We start from the raw sequence: 16793 nt of genomic DNA on the forward strand, positions 1-16793 counted from the left end.
TATTACAAGGAGTGGACCTAGGACTCTTCAAGTTCATACATTTGTAAATCTTTTTTGAATCACATCACAAAAAATCCTAATTCCTACTATAACCCCTATAGAAAATTATAGAAGGGAATTCGGTTTAATTTCTATTTGCCTAGTGGGAGGAATCATCAAATGGTTAAGGTGTGTCCGATAACCATATATTGTTATTCCTTTCTCCCATAAAGCTGTTAGGAATTGATTGTATTCTTTTCTTATAAATAAGCACCTCATGGTGAAGGAAATAAGATAAGTAGAAGAGAATTCTTGTATTATCAAAATTTCATAGTATCAGAGCAATTCTGATCCAGGAGCTTCACCCCGATTGAGCCGAAGTCACAGATAGCCACGGGTGAGCTACCATCTTCTCCACCCGAAGTTTTCTCAGGTTCCCATCTTCCCGCACCCATCAACCATGGTTTGGTTGAACAGTCTTCGTCATTCATTACTGGGCATAAACTAAACGGCAATAACTATCTCCAATGGTCATCATCGATGTTGTTGTTCATCCGGGGCAAGGGCCGAGATGAATACCTCACCGCCGAAATCGTACCTCCACCTACCAACGATCCGAATGCCCGAACATGGAAAATCGAAAACAACATGGTTAGTAAACTCGATGACACCCGAAATTGGAGAGAATTTTCTCCTCTACAAGACCGCGCATGAAATCTGGGAAGTGCCTCAGGAATTCTACTCCAATAAAGAGAATACCTCTGCCATCTTCGAAATTAAGTCCAACCTCCACAACCTATGACAAAGTAAGTTAAATGTAACCCAGTATTACAACATGCTAACTCGCAGCTGGCAGCAACTTGACGTGTTTGAAGAACATTGTTGCAGCTGTCCCGAAGATGTCAAACTCTTCAAATCGATTATTGAGCATAAGCGAATTTTCAAATTCTTAATGGGATTAAACAAAAACCTAAATGAAGTGCGCGGACGGGCAATGGGAATCAAACCGCTGCCAAGCATCCGCGAAGTGTTCTCCAAGATTCGGCGGGAATAAAACCGAAAGAAAGTGATGATGGGAGACACGCAATCCACTCACCTAATCGAACGCTTCTGCGTTTACAACCAGAACACTGGATTCTCGTGGGAAGAAGAGACGACCGTGGTGTGACAACTGTAGGAAACTCGATCACATACGTGAAAAATGTTGGAAACTTCATGGAAGACCTGGTGACAGAAAGCCCTCCAAGTCTAAAAACTCCAACGACCACCAAGGGGAATCATGTAACTTCTGAAGATACTTTACTGACCACTGCGGAAAGCTGCCCATTTAGTCCAGAACAGATGGACACTCTCCAGAGAATGCTTTCTCAGAAGAATGTTTCGGTAGTACATAAAGGTAAAATTCCTCTTGGTTTATCAGCTTGCTCTGCAAAAAGGCAAGTTTGGATTGTGGACTCCGGGGCATCCGATCACATGACGGGTGATGCTTCACTGCTCCAGCAGTACAGCTCGTGTAAGGAAGGGTTCACAATTAAAATTGCTAATGGGTCCATCTCTAAAGCGGCAGGAATAGGTTCTTTTGTTTTGTCACCATATTTGACACTTTATTCCGTTCTATATGTCCCAAATTTGTACTGTAATTTGTTATCTGTGAACAAACTTTCTAGAGATTTAATTGTGCTACTAAATTTGTTTTTAATGTATATGAATTTCAGAACTTTGATTCGGGGAGGGTGATTCGCAATGGTAGGATGAATTCAGGGCTGTACTTTCTTCAAGCCGACACCTCTAGGAGACAAACTCACAATGCAGTATGTGTAAACTCTGTTTCTGTAAGTCATTCAAATAATAACCATGATATCATATTATGACATTATCGACTAGGATATCCAAACTTCTTGTACCTAAAAAAATTATTCCCTTTATTGCTTAAGAATAAGAGTCCTTTTTTATTTCAGTATAAAGTATGTCAATTCTTTGAACATATTCGAAACTCCTTTCTTAGTCTATCATACAAATCCTCAAAACCATTTGCATTAACTCATAACGATGTATGAGAACCTTTCAGAGTCACTAACATCACCGGAACTAGATGATTTGTATCTTTTATTGATGATCATACGGGAATTACATAAGTATTCCTCATGAGAGAAAAATCTGAAATTGGATCCATATTTCAGAAATTCAACACTATGATTCAAACTCAATTTCATACCACCATACAAGTGTTGAAGTCTGATAACGCATGTGAGTACTTCGAAACCACCTTCGGAAAATATTTTACTGAACATGGTATTATCCATCAAAATTCTTGTGTACATACCCCACAACAAAATGTCATACCTTAAAGAAAAAACAAGTATATTATTGAGTCTGCTCAATCAATCATATTTATTACTCATGTCCCAAAATACCTTTGGGAAGAGGCAATACTCACTGTCACATACTTAATAAACCGAATGCCCTCCCGTATCCTTCATTTTCAGTCACCCTATAACCTCCTCCGACAAACTTTTCTTGAATTTCATACCTTAAACACTCTCTCACTTAAAGTTTTTGGTTGCTCAGCACGTGTTCATATTCATGCACACCTTAAGGGGAAACTTGACCCAAAATCTCTCAAATGCATTTTTGTTGGGTACTCTTCTAATAAAAAAGAATACAAATGTCTCTTTCCGGATACCCGTCGATTCTATAACACAATGGATGTCACATTATTTGAAAATCAACCTTTTTACCCCACAACTGATATTCAGGGGAGAACTTTACTCAAAAATATCAATTGTAGGATGTGAGTATACTCTCTCTTTATCCACAAATTTCACCAAATGCACCTTCTCTAAAGTATGAACCTAATACTTCACCCGAAACTACACATAAAGAGCCTGAGCCAGTGGCAATAACTGAAAACACATTACCTGCAATTAATGACTTACGTGTCTACACTAGAAGGAACAAGGTTCAAAAAGGGAAAGTGTCTGAATCGACCAAGCCTTGCCATGAATCAATTCCTGTTTCAGATGTCCAGAAATTAACAGGTAATGAGATCTCTGTCCCTGCTACTAATACTGACACTGAATTGGCTATTGTTTTAAGAAAAAAGACTCGCACATGCACTAAACATTCTATACAGGACTATATCTCATTCGACAAGCTGTCATCGAAACATCATGCATTTGTGAGCAAGTTAGATAGTAGTTCCCCAAAGCCAAAAACGATCTATGAAGCCCTCCAAGTACCAGAATGGAGAACAACCATCCATGAGAAAATTAGAGCACTTGAAAAGAGTAGAACATGGGAGTTAATAGATCTACCTCCAGGAAAGCATCTGGTGGATGCAAGTGGGTCTTTACAAGTAAATATAATCCGGATGGAAGTGTAAATCGGTATAAATCTCACTTGGTAGCCAAAGTCTTTACTCAGTCCTATTGGATAGACTATCAAGAGACATTTACTCCAATAGCCAAACACAATACAATCCGGATACTACTTTCACTTGCCTCAAATCTTAATTGGCCACTTTGTTAGCTAGATGTGAAGAATGTTTTTCTTAACGGTGATCTAGAAGAAGAAGTATACATGGATGTCCTACCAGAATTTGAACTAACAAACAATCCTCATAAAGTGTACAAACTCAAAAAGTCACTTTATGGTCTTAAACAATCCCCATGGGCATGATTTGACAGATTCACAAAGGCAGTGAAACGAGTAGGGTATGAGCAATGTTAGCCAAATCACGCACTGTTTATCAAGCACTATATCTCAGGTAAAAAAATATTTTGATTATTTATGTAGATGACATCATTCTGACAGGGGACCATATTGAGGAAATTCATAAACTTAAAGAGTTTTTGGCTAAATAATTTGAAATTAAAGATCTTGGAATGCTAAGGCTAAATAATTTGAAATTAAAGATCTTGAAATGCTCAAGTACTTCCTTGGCATGGAGGTAGTTCAGTCCAAAAAAGGAATTTCAATATCACAATGTTAATACGTTCTAAACCTTCTGAAGGAGACAGGGATGCTCGAAAGTAAACCTGCAGATACACCTATGGATCCAACCGTGAAGCTAGGGTCCAAGGTCAGTGATAAGACAGTTGATAAAGAGAGGTGTCAAAAACTTGTAGGCAAACTCATCTATTTGGCATATACAAGACCCAACATCAGCTTTACAGTTAGTACAGTGAGTTAATTCATGAATCAACCAATTGAGGAAGACATGAAGGCTGTATATCGGATTCTGAGATACCTAAAGATAACTCCGAGTCAAGGATTGTTCTTCAAAAAGGCAATGACTAGGGATGTTGAAATCTTCACTGATGTCGATTGGCATGATCAATAACAGATAGAAAATCTACATCAGGATACTGTACTTATGTTTGGGGAAACTTGGTCACTTGACGTAGTAAGAAACAGTCAATGGTACCTCGTAGCAGTGCAGAATCTGAATTTTGGGCACTTGCTCATGGAATATGTGAGGGAGTATGGTTGAGGAGGATACTATTAGAACTAAAAGCTTCTGTTAACACTCCTATAAAAGTATGGTGTAACAACCTATCAACAATTAGCATGACCAAAAATCCAGTACATTATGATCGAACCAAACATGTAGAAATTGATCGACACTTCATCAAAGAAAAAATGAAAGATGGAACTATAACTCTTATACACATTCCAACTAGTCAACAAATTGCAGACATCCTAACAAAATCTTTACCAAAAGGGACCTTTGATGACATTGTATTCAATCTAAGTTTACTTAACATATATGTAAATTAGATTGAGGGAGAGTGTAGAAAATCATAAAAGGGAATTCAATTTAATTTATGTTTGCTTAATGGGAGGAATCATCAAATGGTTAAGGTATTTCTGGTAACCATATATTGTTATTCCTTTCCCCCATTAAACGGTTAGGAATTGGTTGTATTCCTTTCCTATAAATAAGCACCTCATGGTGAAGAAAATAAGATAAATAGAAGAGAATTTTTCCATTCTCAAAACTTCAACCCCCTTTACCAAGGCTTTCGGGAACTTAAATTTTCCCCTCTGAAGTGAAGGTGTTCACATGGACTGTTATTCTAAATCAGTTAAAAACTAATGAGTTGTTGTAAATTCATAGGCCTGACCAAGTTTTATCTCCTGACATTGGTGTTATGTGTTATAAAGATGGGGAGACATAGTTATTTGTTCCTCCACTGTGAGACAGCTTGGAAATTATGGTGTAGGCTTTTTTGACACTTTTAACTTGGTTTGGGTTGCACCTCCTTCATTTAATTGTTCTCTTAGTTCAAGCCTTGGTAGTTTTGGTATTAGGGCTGAGCTAGACCTTTATGGAAAGGTGCCTTGTCTGCTGGTTTATGGATGATTTGATTAGAGGGGAACCATCGTAATTCTACAATATTCTTTTTCAAAATCTATGCTTTGGAAGAATCCAACATCCTTGGCTTCTCTTTGGGCTAAAGCTCATGGGAACTATGTGGATACCTCCTTATCTATTTTATATAGGACTTGGAATGCATTTGTCACACGAGATGTTCCCAGCTGTTCATCCATTACATTGATTTTTTTTTTTTTTGTCTTTCCTGTTATATTTTCTTACGGCTGGATGACTTATCCGCTGCACCTTTTTGTAATTATTCTTTCTCCTTTATTCCCTTTTCTATCACAAAAAAAAAAAAAAAACTCCATTTACTTTTACAGTCATTAACTTACCATCATTTATGCCAAGTATATCTACATGTTTATATGATAAGCATAAGCATGTTTCTCCATCCATAGAAAAAACTCTTCCAATGCACTATGCACTAAATAACAAGAAATTTTCTAGGAAATAGGATAAATTGCTGATACGACAATAGCCAAAGGTTAAGGCACAAGAAAAGTGAATGACCTCTTTAGCAGATTGAACTAGGATGAGATGAAACTCCTTAAAGCAATCAGATCCAAGCGCTCCATAAAGAATGGCAACTGGATATGCAGTACTTGAATCAAAATAGATATGATCAAAATCAAATAAATCAGGCTCCTGAAGTGAGTCTCCAGCCCTGAAACCAAGAAACAAACTAATATCACAAAAGGAAATTTGTATAAAGTAAAATGATTGTAAGATATGAAAAAACGAAAGAAAAGAAGTTTGAAGGACCTACAATTCAGTTGGGTTTCTAAGCCACACTAGCAGTTCAGCAACATCAAAAAACAATGAGCCACCAGTATCTACCCAGCAACATTTTCCGCCAGGGCTTGCAGGATTTTTACCAACAAGCAAAGAATCAATTTTTTTTGTTTCTAAAGTTTCATTTGTTTCTACCATTCCTCCGCTCACATGGTCTGTGCTACCATCATCAGCAACTGGGAAAGAAGAAAGTGACTCCTCTGCTAATTGGCGGTAGAGCACCAACCTCGGGGATGCTGATCTAAGGGTAAGGGAAAATTCAAATAGTGACACCAATGATTCACTCAATAGAGAGCTACCAAGCTTTGAAATTTTTTGAAGACAATCCTTGGCTGTGAGAGGATCAGTGTCATCTTCTTTCGCATGAAGCCAAGCCTCAATAAACACCCAAAACAGGCTTTTTGATTCCTTGGACAGTAACTCCCTGCAAAAGCGATCATAGAAAAGATGTAAGTATGGACTAAAACTAAATTGCTTTTTACATAACTTAGAACTAAGAGAATAATGATTTCTTTGCCTGAGTTGGAAACTCATACTCTAAGAACAGCTTTAACCAAATCAAAGGCCACAAAGATGTGGTCACCCTGAGAATCTAAGCAAATTAATTTTTTTATGCGAAAAATTAAGTAAATCAAATGGCTTAAATGTCTAAATGAAAGTTAAGAAAAGTCTAACCAGAAAAAAAATTTGTGACTGTTAAGAATATACAAATTGAAAAAGACATTATATGCTCTTAAACAGTCTCCTAGAGCGTGATTTAGTATATTTGCCAAGTTAATATTTATCCATGAGACACAGGCAGAATCAAGGAGATCACACCCTATTCATTAAGCACTCAGAGTCAGAGAGAGCTACTGGTCTCCTGATATGTGTAAATGACATAATTATTATAAAAAAACGATGAAGATGAAAAGTAGATCTCAAGAAATTCTAACTAAAAAGTTCGAAATTAAAGAATTTGAGAAGTTAAAATATTTTCTCGAAATAGCAATGGACTACTCAAAGTCAGGAATATTCATCTCCCACCAAAAATGTCACAGATCTATCAAAAGAAAACCAGTAAACTAGCATGCAAGGCAGATTGATCCTAATAATAAATTAGGACTACTAGAAAGATCCAAATTTAGACAGGGGAATATACTAGAGACTAATACGAGAATTAATATACTCGTCATATATCAGACCAGATATTGCATATGCAGTTAGTTTAGTGAGTTAATTCATACATAAGACTAAAGAAGTGCACCTACAAACAATTTACAAAATATTTCATTACTTAAAGGGTAATTAGAAGAAGAGAATTATGTTTAAAAGAAATACAAAGCTACTTCCTGAAGCATACACAAAATGATCAATGTTGGATCACCAGTTGATAGGAGATCCACTTTTCAATATTGTACCTTTCTCGAAGGAAATCTAATGACTTGAAGAAATAAGAAGCAAAATGCCGTAGTCCAATCTAGTGCAGAATCAGAGTTCAAGACTATGATACAAGGGGTGTGCAAGCTTTTATGGTTGAAGATTGATTTTAAAAGACTTAAAGATTCAATAAGATGGACCAATGAGATTCTACTACAATAATAAGTCAAATAATTAATATTGCTCACCATCCAGTATAATATGACAAAACTAAGTACGTTGAAGTACATAGACACTTCATCAAAAAAAAAGCTAGAAATGGGTTAATTTGTACCCCATATACGCCAACAATTTCATAATTTGTAGATATTTTTACTAAAGGATGAAGTACTCATGTATTTCAGACGATTATTGCCAAGTTGGAAATGGATAATATATATTCACCAACTTGAGTGGAAATGTTAAGAATTACAAATTAGAGCTTCATTATGGTAAAGAATATATTGATAATATACTTCGGATCTTTGTAATTTTTATAATTAATGTTATTTCCTTTTTTTGTTACTATTCACTTGTATATATAGGGCTCTAATATTCAACGAGATATAATTTATTCTTTCCCAGTTGCATTTACTAGCCTTCAAATTACAAAACTAAACACTAGAAAATAGTTCAGTTCTAATTTGGTAACAAAAAAGAAGCAATAGAGCAGTACATTGACACCAAAAAACTTTGTTACTCAAGAAACCATGTTACAACTTTATACCTTGGTGGCAAGAGCACAAATCTAATTGTGAGAAATTCGAAAAGTTATCTTCATCGCAGAAAATCAGTTTCGTTGCATTTCTTTTCTATATTCTCTTTCTCCTTTGAAGTTTATTTTTTAAGTTCAAACCATTAGTTTCATCACCCAATTGCTATTGCAAGTGAGGTACATAAAATGCAGTAACTAAGTTATTGACCCTTTTTTAATTTACAAATAAAATTTTGTATGTTTAATGAATTATTTATTTTTCTTTGTGACATATAACTTTTTCCTTGGGGGAAGAGAAAGCTTTTACTAAATGAGGCACAAACTAATTGAAATTACTACCATTTCTTTTTCATTTGATACTTGTTTCCATTCCAAATACGTGTATATTTTAGTCCATTAATTTATATATTAAATTTCTTTAAAACGAGTAAAACATTTAAGGGGCATTTAAGTAATAAAAAGCATATCTTGTCTTATTTTCTTTTTGTACATGGGTTCACCCCCTTGGCGTCTCTTTATTAAAACTACTTACTTTTATCTCAAAAAAAAAAAACAAACATAAAAGATAACATATATGATTTGTCCATTCTCATGCATGTTAAAAGCTACATACATATATATATATATATCTTCCATTCCATCTTATTCTAAATGTGCACAAAATGCTTAATGCCATCCAGTATATAAATTCTGCACGAGGTTATTTAACATGCTTGTGTTGGTTTAGATTACCCCATCCCCCCTGCGGTGGAATGTTTTATGAGTTCAAATTTTCAGGGAATTGGGATGAAAAAGGTAGTAAAATCTTTTTTAGCAAGGAACCCACTTTGCGGGATTGTGGATAATATGGTAAGGAAGAAATTGAAGGATTTTTCTCTCCGAATTACGATCTCTGGGAGAGGATGATATTTTTGGCTTCCCTATGGGCAAAGGCCCATGGGAAATTTTAGATATTGTTATTTCAGTGTATACAAGAACTGGAGGATGATAATCTTTGACCTTAAGGGGATTTGGTTGTAATTCTTTTTTTTATTTTTTGAATTATCACTTAGAAGGCTCTAGGAGAATATCTTATTCTTGCGATTGTTACCATTCTCATCTTAACTATTACTTCTCTTCTATTAAAAAGAAAAAAAAAAAGAACAAGAATGGATAACCTAATGTTATAACTTCTTATATAAAATTTCTGTATGCATCCATATAGTTATTATAGGCTTAATGCTAAAAGAGACATGAGTTTTGAAGAAAGAAACTGTTATTTTACTTCCATCAACCTTTAGGCTCTCACTGGAAAAAAGGAGAAGAGGTCTGTTTGAGCGAGGTGGAGTTAAGAAACGGAATAAAAGAGAACAGTTTATCTTATTACGATAGAATAGTAACGGAAATGAGACTACAATGTTTTAGAGGTTGTACCAGAGGCGCTAACACCCTCAAACAGTAATGAAATGAGTGGCTACAGGTCAGCATATCAAACCTCAGTTACTCTAGTTAACTGTGGGTTAATTAGTCATCTCACAAAATAAAACTGTGGGTTAATTAGTATTAGTGAATTCCAGATTAGTTATAGATGGTCTTTGCTAGTGTACTGCCTCTAGCAAATTTGCTTTTCTGCTACTGTTTTTGCTTTTCTGTTATTGTCCTTTGTCCAGATTTAAGAGACAGGTAGAAAAGAAGGAATTGTACCCAGAATGATGTATGGAAAAGCTTATGCAAAATTTCAAATACAATCATCAAAACTTCCTACAATTCTCTCTGTCATTCTCTCTTTTCTTTCTCTCTTCTTCTCTCTTCTTTCTCCCCTTAATCTCTCTTCTGCTGCTTCTTTTCTCTACTTCAGAACTCTAATATATCAAACTCAAAAACCCTAAATCCTTGACTAAGTAAATGTACAAGGTACTTGATAATATCCTCCCAAGATGCAGAAAGAAAAAAAAAGGGGAGAGAGAGAGAGAAAGAGAGAGAAAATGCTACAAAAGAAATAAAGAAAGAAAGTAAAATGGCTTAAAGTATAATAGAGACTCAATCCTTTTCAAAGTGGATAAGGCATGCCAGAAAAAACAAGCTTTAGCACAAATAGAAGCAAAGAAAATTGTCCTATCACAGACCATTTGAAAGAGTTGAAACCAATGTTTTTTTTTTTTTTTTGAGATAAAAGTATAGAAGTCTTGCATTCCATTCCAACAAATGACGCACAAACCTGCAAAAATAGCACCCTACCCCATAGAGGACCATAACAGCTTATATTGCTTGGTCTGCCCTACTCCACACAGTGGCATATCCGACAAATGTTGGAACTAGAGGGACACATCCATGCATTTCCAATCATACAAAACAAATGGCAGGACATGGAGAAACAAACAGCTCTGAACTATGAAAATATATCTGACAAATGTCGGAAGAAAAAGGTCTTCGAGGTTGTTTCTGAATTTAGAGAATACCATTGGTATCGACCTTATTCGGTACATCAGCCCAAATAAAAATTTTGACTCTAGAGAATGGCTTGGAGAATAAAAAATTATAAATGTTTAGAAAAAATATCTTAAAGAGAGGTGAATAGAGAAAGCTAGCATTGACTCTTTTATGCAGATGGAGGAGGCTAGCTGGAGACAGAAATCTAGAGCAAAATGGGTCGAGGAGGGTGATCGTAATACTAGATACGCCCACTGTTTAGCAAGCCACCACAGAAGAAATAATTTTATTGGATCTTTGATGTTTGGGGATGAGGAGATCGAAGGAAACTAGGAGCTGAGGGATAACGCCAAAGACTATTTTGCTGACCTGCTCACTGAAAAGATGAAGTGGAGACCCAATCTGGATGGTATATCTTTCAGTTGTCTAGATGAGGGGAGCAACCAGGATTTGGAAAGAAATTTCACCAGAAGAAGTCTTAGAAGGGCTGAGGGCATGTAACAAAGATAAAGCATCTGGACCGGATGGATTCACAATTGGATTCCTGCAAGTTTTCTGGCTGGTGTTCAAGGAATATATTATGAAACTGTGTGATGAATTTCATCTCACTGAAAATTTTGTAAAGTCCCTAAATTCCACGTTCATAGTGCTTATCCCGAAAGTTAGTGGTGCCACCACAATCAAAGAATACTGACCTATCAGTTTAGTAGGTTGTGTGTACAAATTAATTGCAGAAGTGTTAGCTAAAAGAATGGCAAGGGTCCTGGACAGCATGCGTTTGTAGGTGGTAGACAAATACTTGATGTGTTTGTAGGTGGTAGACAAATACTTGATGCAGCACTCATAACCAACGAAATTGTTGATAATTTGCTCAACAAGAAAAATAAAGGTGTGTTGTGTAAATTTGATATGGAGAAGGCCTATGACCATGTCAATTGGGCTTTTGTCGACTACATGCTTAAGAGATTAGGTTTTGGAGACAAATGGAAGAAATGGATCAGTACATGCATTACTTTTGTGTTCTTATGTTGTGATGATAAATGGAGGCCCCTCAAAATTCTTTCGGTCCTCTAAAGGGTAGAGGTAAGGGGATCCCTTATCGCCACTTTTGTTCACTGTGATTATGGAAGCACTCAATAAAATCTTAATGAAGGCCAGAGAGCAGAATATGTTTCAGGGTTTGTGTGTGGGAAATGAAACATTTAAGGAAGAAGCTACACATCTATTTTTTGTTGATGATGTTCTACTATTTTGTGAGCCAGATATGAAAGCTTGAACGAGCATTAGATGCATTTTAATGGGATTCCAAGTGGTTTCTGGTTTGAATATTAATTTTTCTAAATCAGAATTTGTAGGGATTGGAGGGATGGAGGATCAACCAAATCTGGCTGAGGTTATAGGCTGTAAGATGTCGAATTTGCCCATAAAATATCTTGGAATGCCCTTAGGAGCAAATTACAAAGATCTCAGGATATGAGAACCTGTGATCAACAGAGTTGAGAGGAGGCTGGCGAGATGGAAAAGAAGTTTACTGTCCAAAAGTGGTAGACTTACTCTTGTAAGGAGCACACTCAGCAACTTGCCAATTTATTATTTGTCTTTATTAACTATCCTGCGCAGTGTTGCCAAGAAGTTGGAATCTATCCGAAGCAATTATTTTTAGGGAGATAAGGAGGGACAAAAGGAAATTTCATTTAGCTGATTGGAATGAGCTGAAGAAACCTGCACAGCATGGTGGGCTAGGTATCCGGTCTTTGGTTGAAATGAATACAGCTCTGCAAGGCAAATGATTATGGCGCTTCATGAATGATGAGAAAACTTTGTGGAGGAAAGTCATTGCCTCAGAATTTGGGTTGGATGGGACAGGCTGGTTCACACCTGGATCGATGCTTTCGCATAGCAAATGTCTTTGGAAAACAATTGAGGATGGCAAAGAGAATTTTTGAAGTCATATTAAATGGAAGGTGGGACGAGAAAAGAGGATTAGATTCTGGAAAGACCACTGGATGGAAGAGGATTTGTTCAAAGATAGATTTCCTACGATTTATGCTATTGCAATGAATAAGGCTGTGCGGGTTAGCAACTGTTGCACGAGTAATCAGGACGGGGAGGAGGTGTGGCAGGTCGTGGTGTTTAGAAATTTGAATGATTGGGAACTGTCGAAGTATGAGAATCTGATGAGGGTGCTGTCTGATGTTTCTTTGGGGAATAATGAAGATAAGTCAATCTAGAATCTTACAAAAAATGAATCTTTCACAGTTAAGTACTGGTACAAGAAATTTATGCAGAGAGAGGACACAACACAGCCATACCCATATAAGCAAATTTGGAAGGTCAAGGTGCCACTACGGGTTTCTTTCTTTACTTGGAAAGCTAGCAGGGAGTGCATTTTGACGATTGTAAACTTAGGAGAAGAGGTTTAGTTTTCGTTAATGCTTGCTACCTTTGTAAACAGACCGAGGAGAGCTGCAGACACCTTTTATTGCAGTGCCCAGTTGTTTACCCGTTGTGGAGCAATGGTTTACAAATGCCTGAGGATTAGCTGGGTAATGTCGGGCAATGTTAAGGAAGAAATATGGGTGTGGGAGTTTCTTAGGTACAGTTGCGTCTTCTCTGATATGATTCCTCTCTCTCTCGTATGGACTGTATGGAAAGATAGGAATAGAAGAGCGTTTGAAGGTCTTGATGTACTGAAAATAGATGGCTTAGGACCCTTAAATTTTTGTTTTTGGGTCACCCTCCGGTATTTTTTGAAACTCTCAGAGTTATGCTTTGTATGGAGGAATGAGCTGTAAATAACTGTACATGTCTTACACCTTTTGGTGCTCATAGTAATACAATTATACACTTTTTATTTCGAAAAAAAAGAGATGAGATCTAATTTATTTATTAAAAGATAGAGATGATTTTAGTTTTCATAACAAATTTAATTTTTCAACCTTCTCTTCACATACATTCTCTTCAAATGTGGATAAAATATTTCTTTTTTGATCAAAAAGCAAATATACTAGCTCTTCTATTTCATTCCATCAATATACATAGGCTCCAGATACAATTGCATCTTTCATGTTTCATTCAATTCCATCCCCCCCACCTCTTCAAAACATACCGTTACAACACAAGAAATCCAGTGTTTAATCTCCTGAATCCAACCACTTAAAAGAAAAATAGATTCTAGCTTTCTTGTTTTAAAGAAAACAAAGCCGCAGAAGCATATATCAAAGAAAACTAACTTCCATTCTTTGTACCTGGGCCAATGCCTCTCAGCATATTACCGGTTTTTTACTCCCGAGAAAATAAAGAACAAACAGGATAAAATTAAAAAGAACTGAAACCAAAAAACAAGATCACTAATACCTATTTGTCACTGCAATTCAACAAATTATGCACAAAATTAAGGTTACGTTTGGAACAAATAAACTTCCTTTTTGGAATCAAAACAATCATTTAAGAAAATAAGTATAGAATTCCAATTCCACAAATAAAATTCTATTGCTGCAAACATAGCCTAACTAAACCACGAAATTGAAAATAGAAAGCAACCACGAGTTTTAAAAGGGAAAAAATAAATAATTAATGAGCACAAGAGAAACAAAAACGTTCCTATACATAAAATTAACCCAAAAGCAATTCTTTAAATGAAGAAGGAAGAACAAAAAAAAACTCAGACCAAAAAAAATGGATCTCTCAGTACGAAAACAAACATACCCAGCTTCCAAAAGTACAGGAGTACCCAACCACTTAGCGCGAACAGCAACCTGAACATTCTTCGGTCTTCGAGTTTGAGAAGTGATCGAGCTACTAACCCCGTAAACACGTGCGCAAACCAGAATGATCAAAATCCAGAACACAGATCTAAAACGGATTCCCATTTGGTACACCAATATCGACCTAGGTCTTCTACAGATGCAAAGGTTCAAATCAATCCAACATTGATCACTCAGACAACCTCATGGAATGTTGTGCGCTTGTCACCATTTTCAAACCAGGCTTTGAGGCAAAGAGACGAATTGCAACTCCTGTTGGTCGCCAATGTCCCAAGAACTGATATTTAAGAGCAAGAACGAGGGTATTTCCGTAAATTAACTACGAATGTATAAATCCACGTCATGGATGACATGGCGCTTCGTGATTGGCCTACGGGAGTCTCATTTCTAATAATTATTTTAGTTTTTGGATTATTGAAATTAAATTTAAAAAACTAACTTATTTTTTGAGTTTAGAATAATTTAATCATTCTGAATTGTTTTGAACCATTATTTTCAGTTCTGATTACAGTTTTAAAAATTTAAGGTAAATTGGAAGAGAACAATTAGTTCATTGTTTTGAATACACAGTTCTATAGAATAAATATTATATTATTCATATATATACTAATATATCATATATAATACTTTTAACTTAAGGGAGTTTTTTATTTAAATGTAAAAGAAATTAAATGGTATACCTTAAATTATTTTAAATTTGTTAACATTATTTGATAAATTTTAATTTATAATTTATGAACATTAAAAATATTATTTTTTAGTTTACATAAAAGTATGATAAAGTTAAATTATATTTTTAAACACAATATAAAATTTATAATTAGTTTATTTGATTAACTATCAGTAAAATTTAATTTAATTTCAGATAGATATATGGTTGAACTGTGTTAATTAACAATTAATTAATATATGAATAAAATTCTGATTTAACTAAAAGTGTCACATTCTATTGAAATTAAAACTATATAATTTAAGTTTTTCTAATTAAAAATTGTACTGAATTTAAAATTTTTTATTAAAGAAAATAGATTAAGATTAAAACTAGTATAATTAAATTCTAATAAAATTAAATAAAATGGACTTGTAACTATTGTATTGAAATATAACTAAAAATTTTACATGTAATCATTGTCAATAATAGTGTGTCCTGCAATTCAATTACATATATTATTAGAGGTTATTATTCTAATATTTTTTAAATACATCGTAATACTTTATCGCATTAATAAAAAAACAAGTTATCAAGTTCTACCATATTATTTCAAATATCAAATTGCAAATGTATATTAAACAAAAAATAATAATAAAAAGATTATAATAATGAGATGTAAATAAAAAAGTTTCCAAAATTTATTAGTCAAATGATTAATATGACTTGAACATCTTTAATTTAGATATGTTAGTACACAAGGTAAAAATAACTTGAAAGTGTTTAATTTAATTGAACATTAATATAATTAATATTATGGTATTTATGTGTGTGCATGTTAAACAACAAATCTACTAAATTGATTTGAATAAATAGACATTTTGCAAAAAAATTATAGTATCAAATAAAAGTCAATATATAATAGTAGTACAAGAGTCAGTTCTCTTAATTTCTCTCTATTACTGGTTTATTTTGCAAGAGTTAAGCTTTAATATGAAAATATTAGAGTCACTTCTATATGACTTAACTACGACAATAACTAGATATCACTCAAATTTTGTTGAGTCGTCAGTTAAGGATTTATCACTCTCAGCATAAAAAAGATAATATGATACTATTATGCATTATTTATATTCTTGAAAATTTATGAATGTTATGGTATAAAATAAGAGAGCTTTTCTTCTAATAATATCAATTGAAATATCACTTAATCATAATAAATGACCAATAGATTTTAACAATATACGTAATTAAGTATGTTCAAGTTAGAGTATGTATAAGATTTATTTTTACGAGAATTGTTGATGAAAATATTATTTTCTTGTGAGAAATCATTTAGATATTTGATAGAGACCATGACGTATCATTACATATGAATCATGGTTTATGAATTCAATATAGTTAAAAAATGAAGTTTACTTAATATATTATTTATCAATGAAAATACTTAATTCACTACTAATTAAATAATTGAATTAATAATAAGTCACATACTGTAATCTTTTACATTTTTTATTAAACATTGACTAATTGAAAGAATTGTCAAAAAAAAATATATATATATTTTTATTCGTACCATCATTATTAATTTATGTCAATGTTATATCTTCATTTTTTATTCATCGAGTGGAAGATGCAAGTCTATTAGTACTTACGACAATTAATAAGGTGGTGGTGAGTGTTTAACTACACTTGTTTGTTTTC

At 34.3% G+C, this 16793-nt stretch overlaps 1 protein-coding gene across 1 annotated transcript in view; it reads right to left on the minus strand.

Moving 5' to 3' along the window:
• The window catches only part of EBS1 (EMS-MUTAGENIZED BRI1 SUPPRESSOR 1), a 66247-nt gene extending 51540 nt beyond the window's left edge, over positions 1-14707 (minus strand). Inside the window, exons 1-3 of the mRNA XM_088213610.1 lie at positions 14382-14707; positions 6126-6575; positions 5870-6023 (exon numbers count right to left, since the gene is read on the minus strand). Of these exons, the coding sequence (XP_088069736.1) occupies positions 5870-6023; positions 6126-6575; positions 14382-14545 (768 nt within the window). The 5' untranslated portion in view covers positions 14546-14707. The remainder of the gene's footprint in view (positions 1-5869; positions 6024-6125; positions 6576-14381) is intronic.
• Between the last annotated feature and the right edge of the window lie 2086 nt (positions 14708-16793).

This window comes from Carica papaya, chromosome 2 (genome assembly GCF_054855325.1).
Source record: "Carica papaya isolate Zhongbai chromosome 2, ASM5485532v1, whole genome shotgun sequence".
Taxonomy (NCBI): domain Eukaryota; kingdom Viridiplantae; phylum Streptophyta; class Magnoliopsida; order Brassicales; family Caricaceae; genus Carica; species Carica papaya.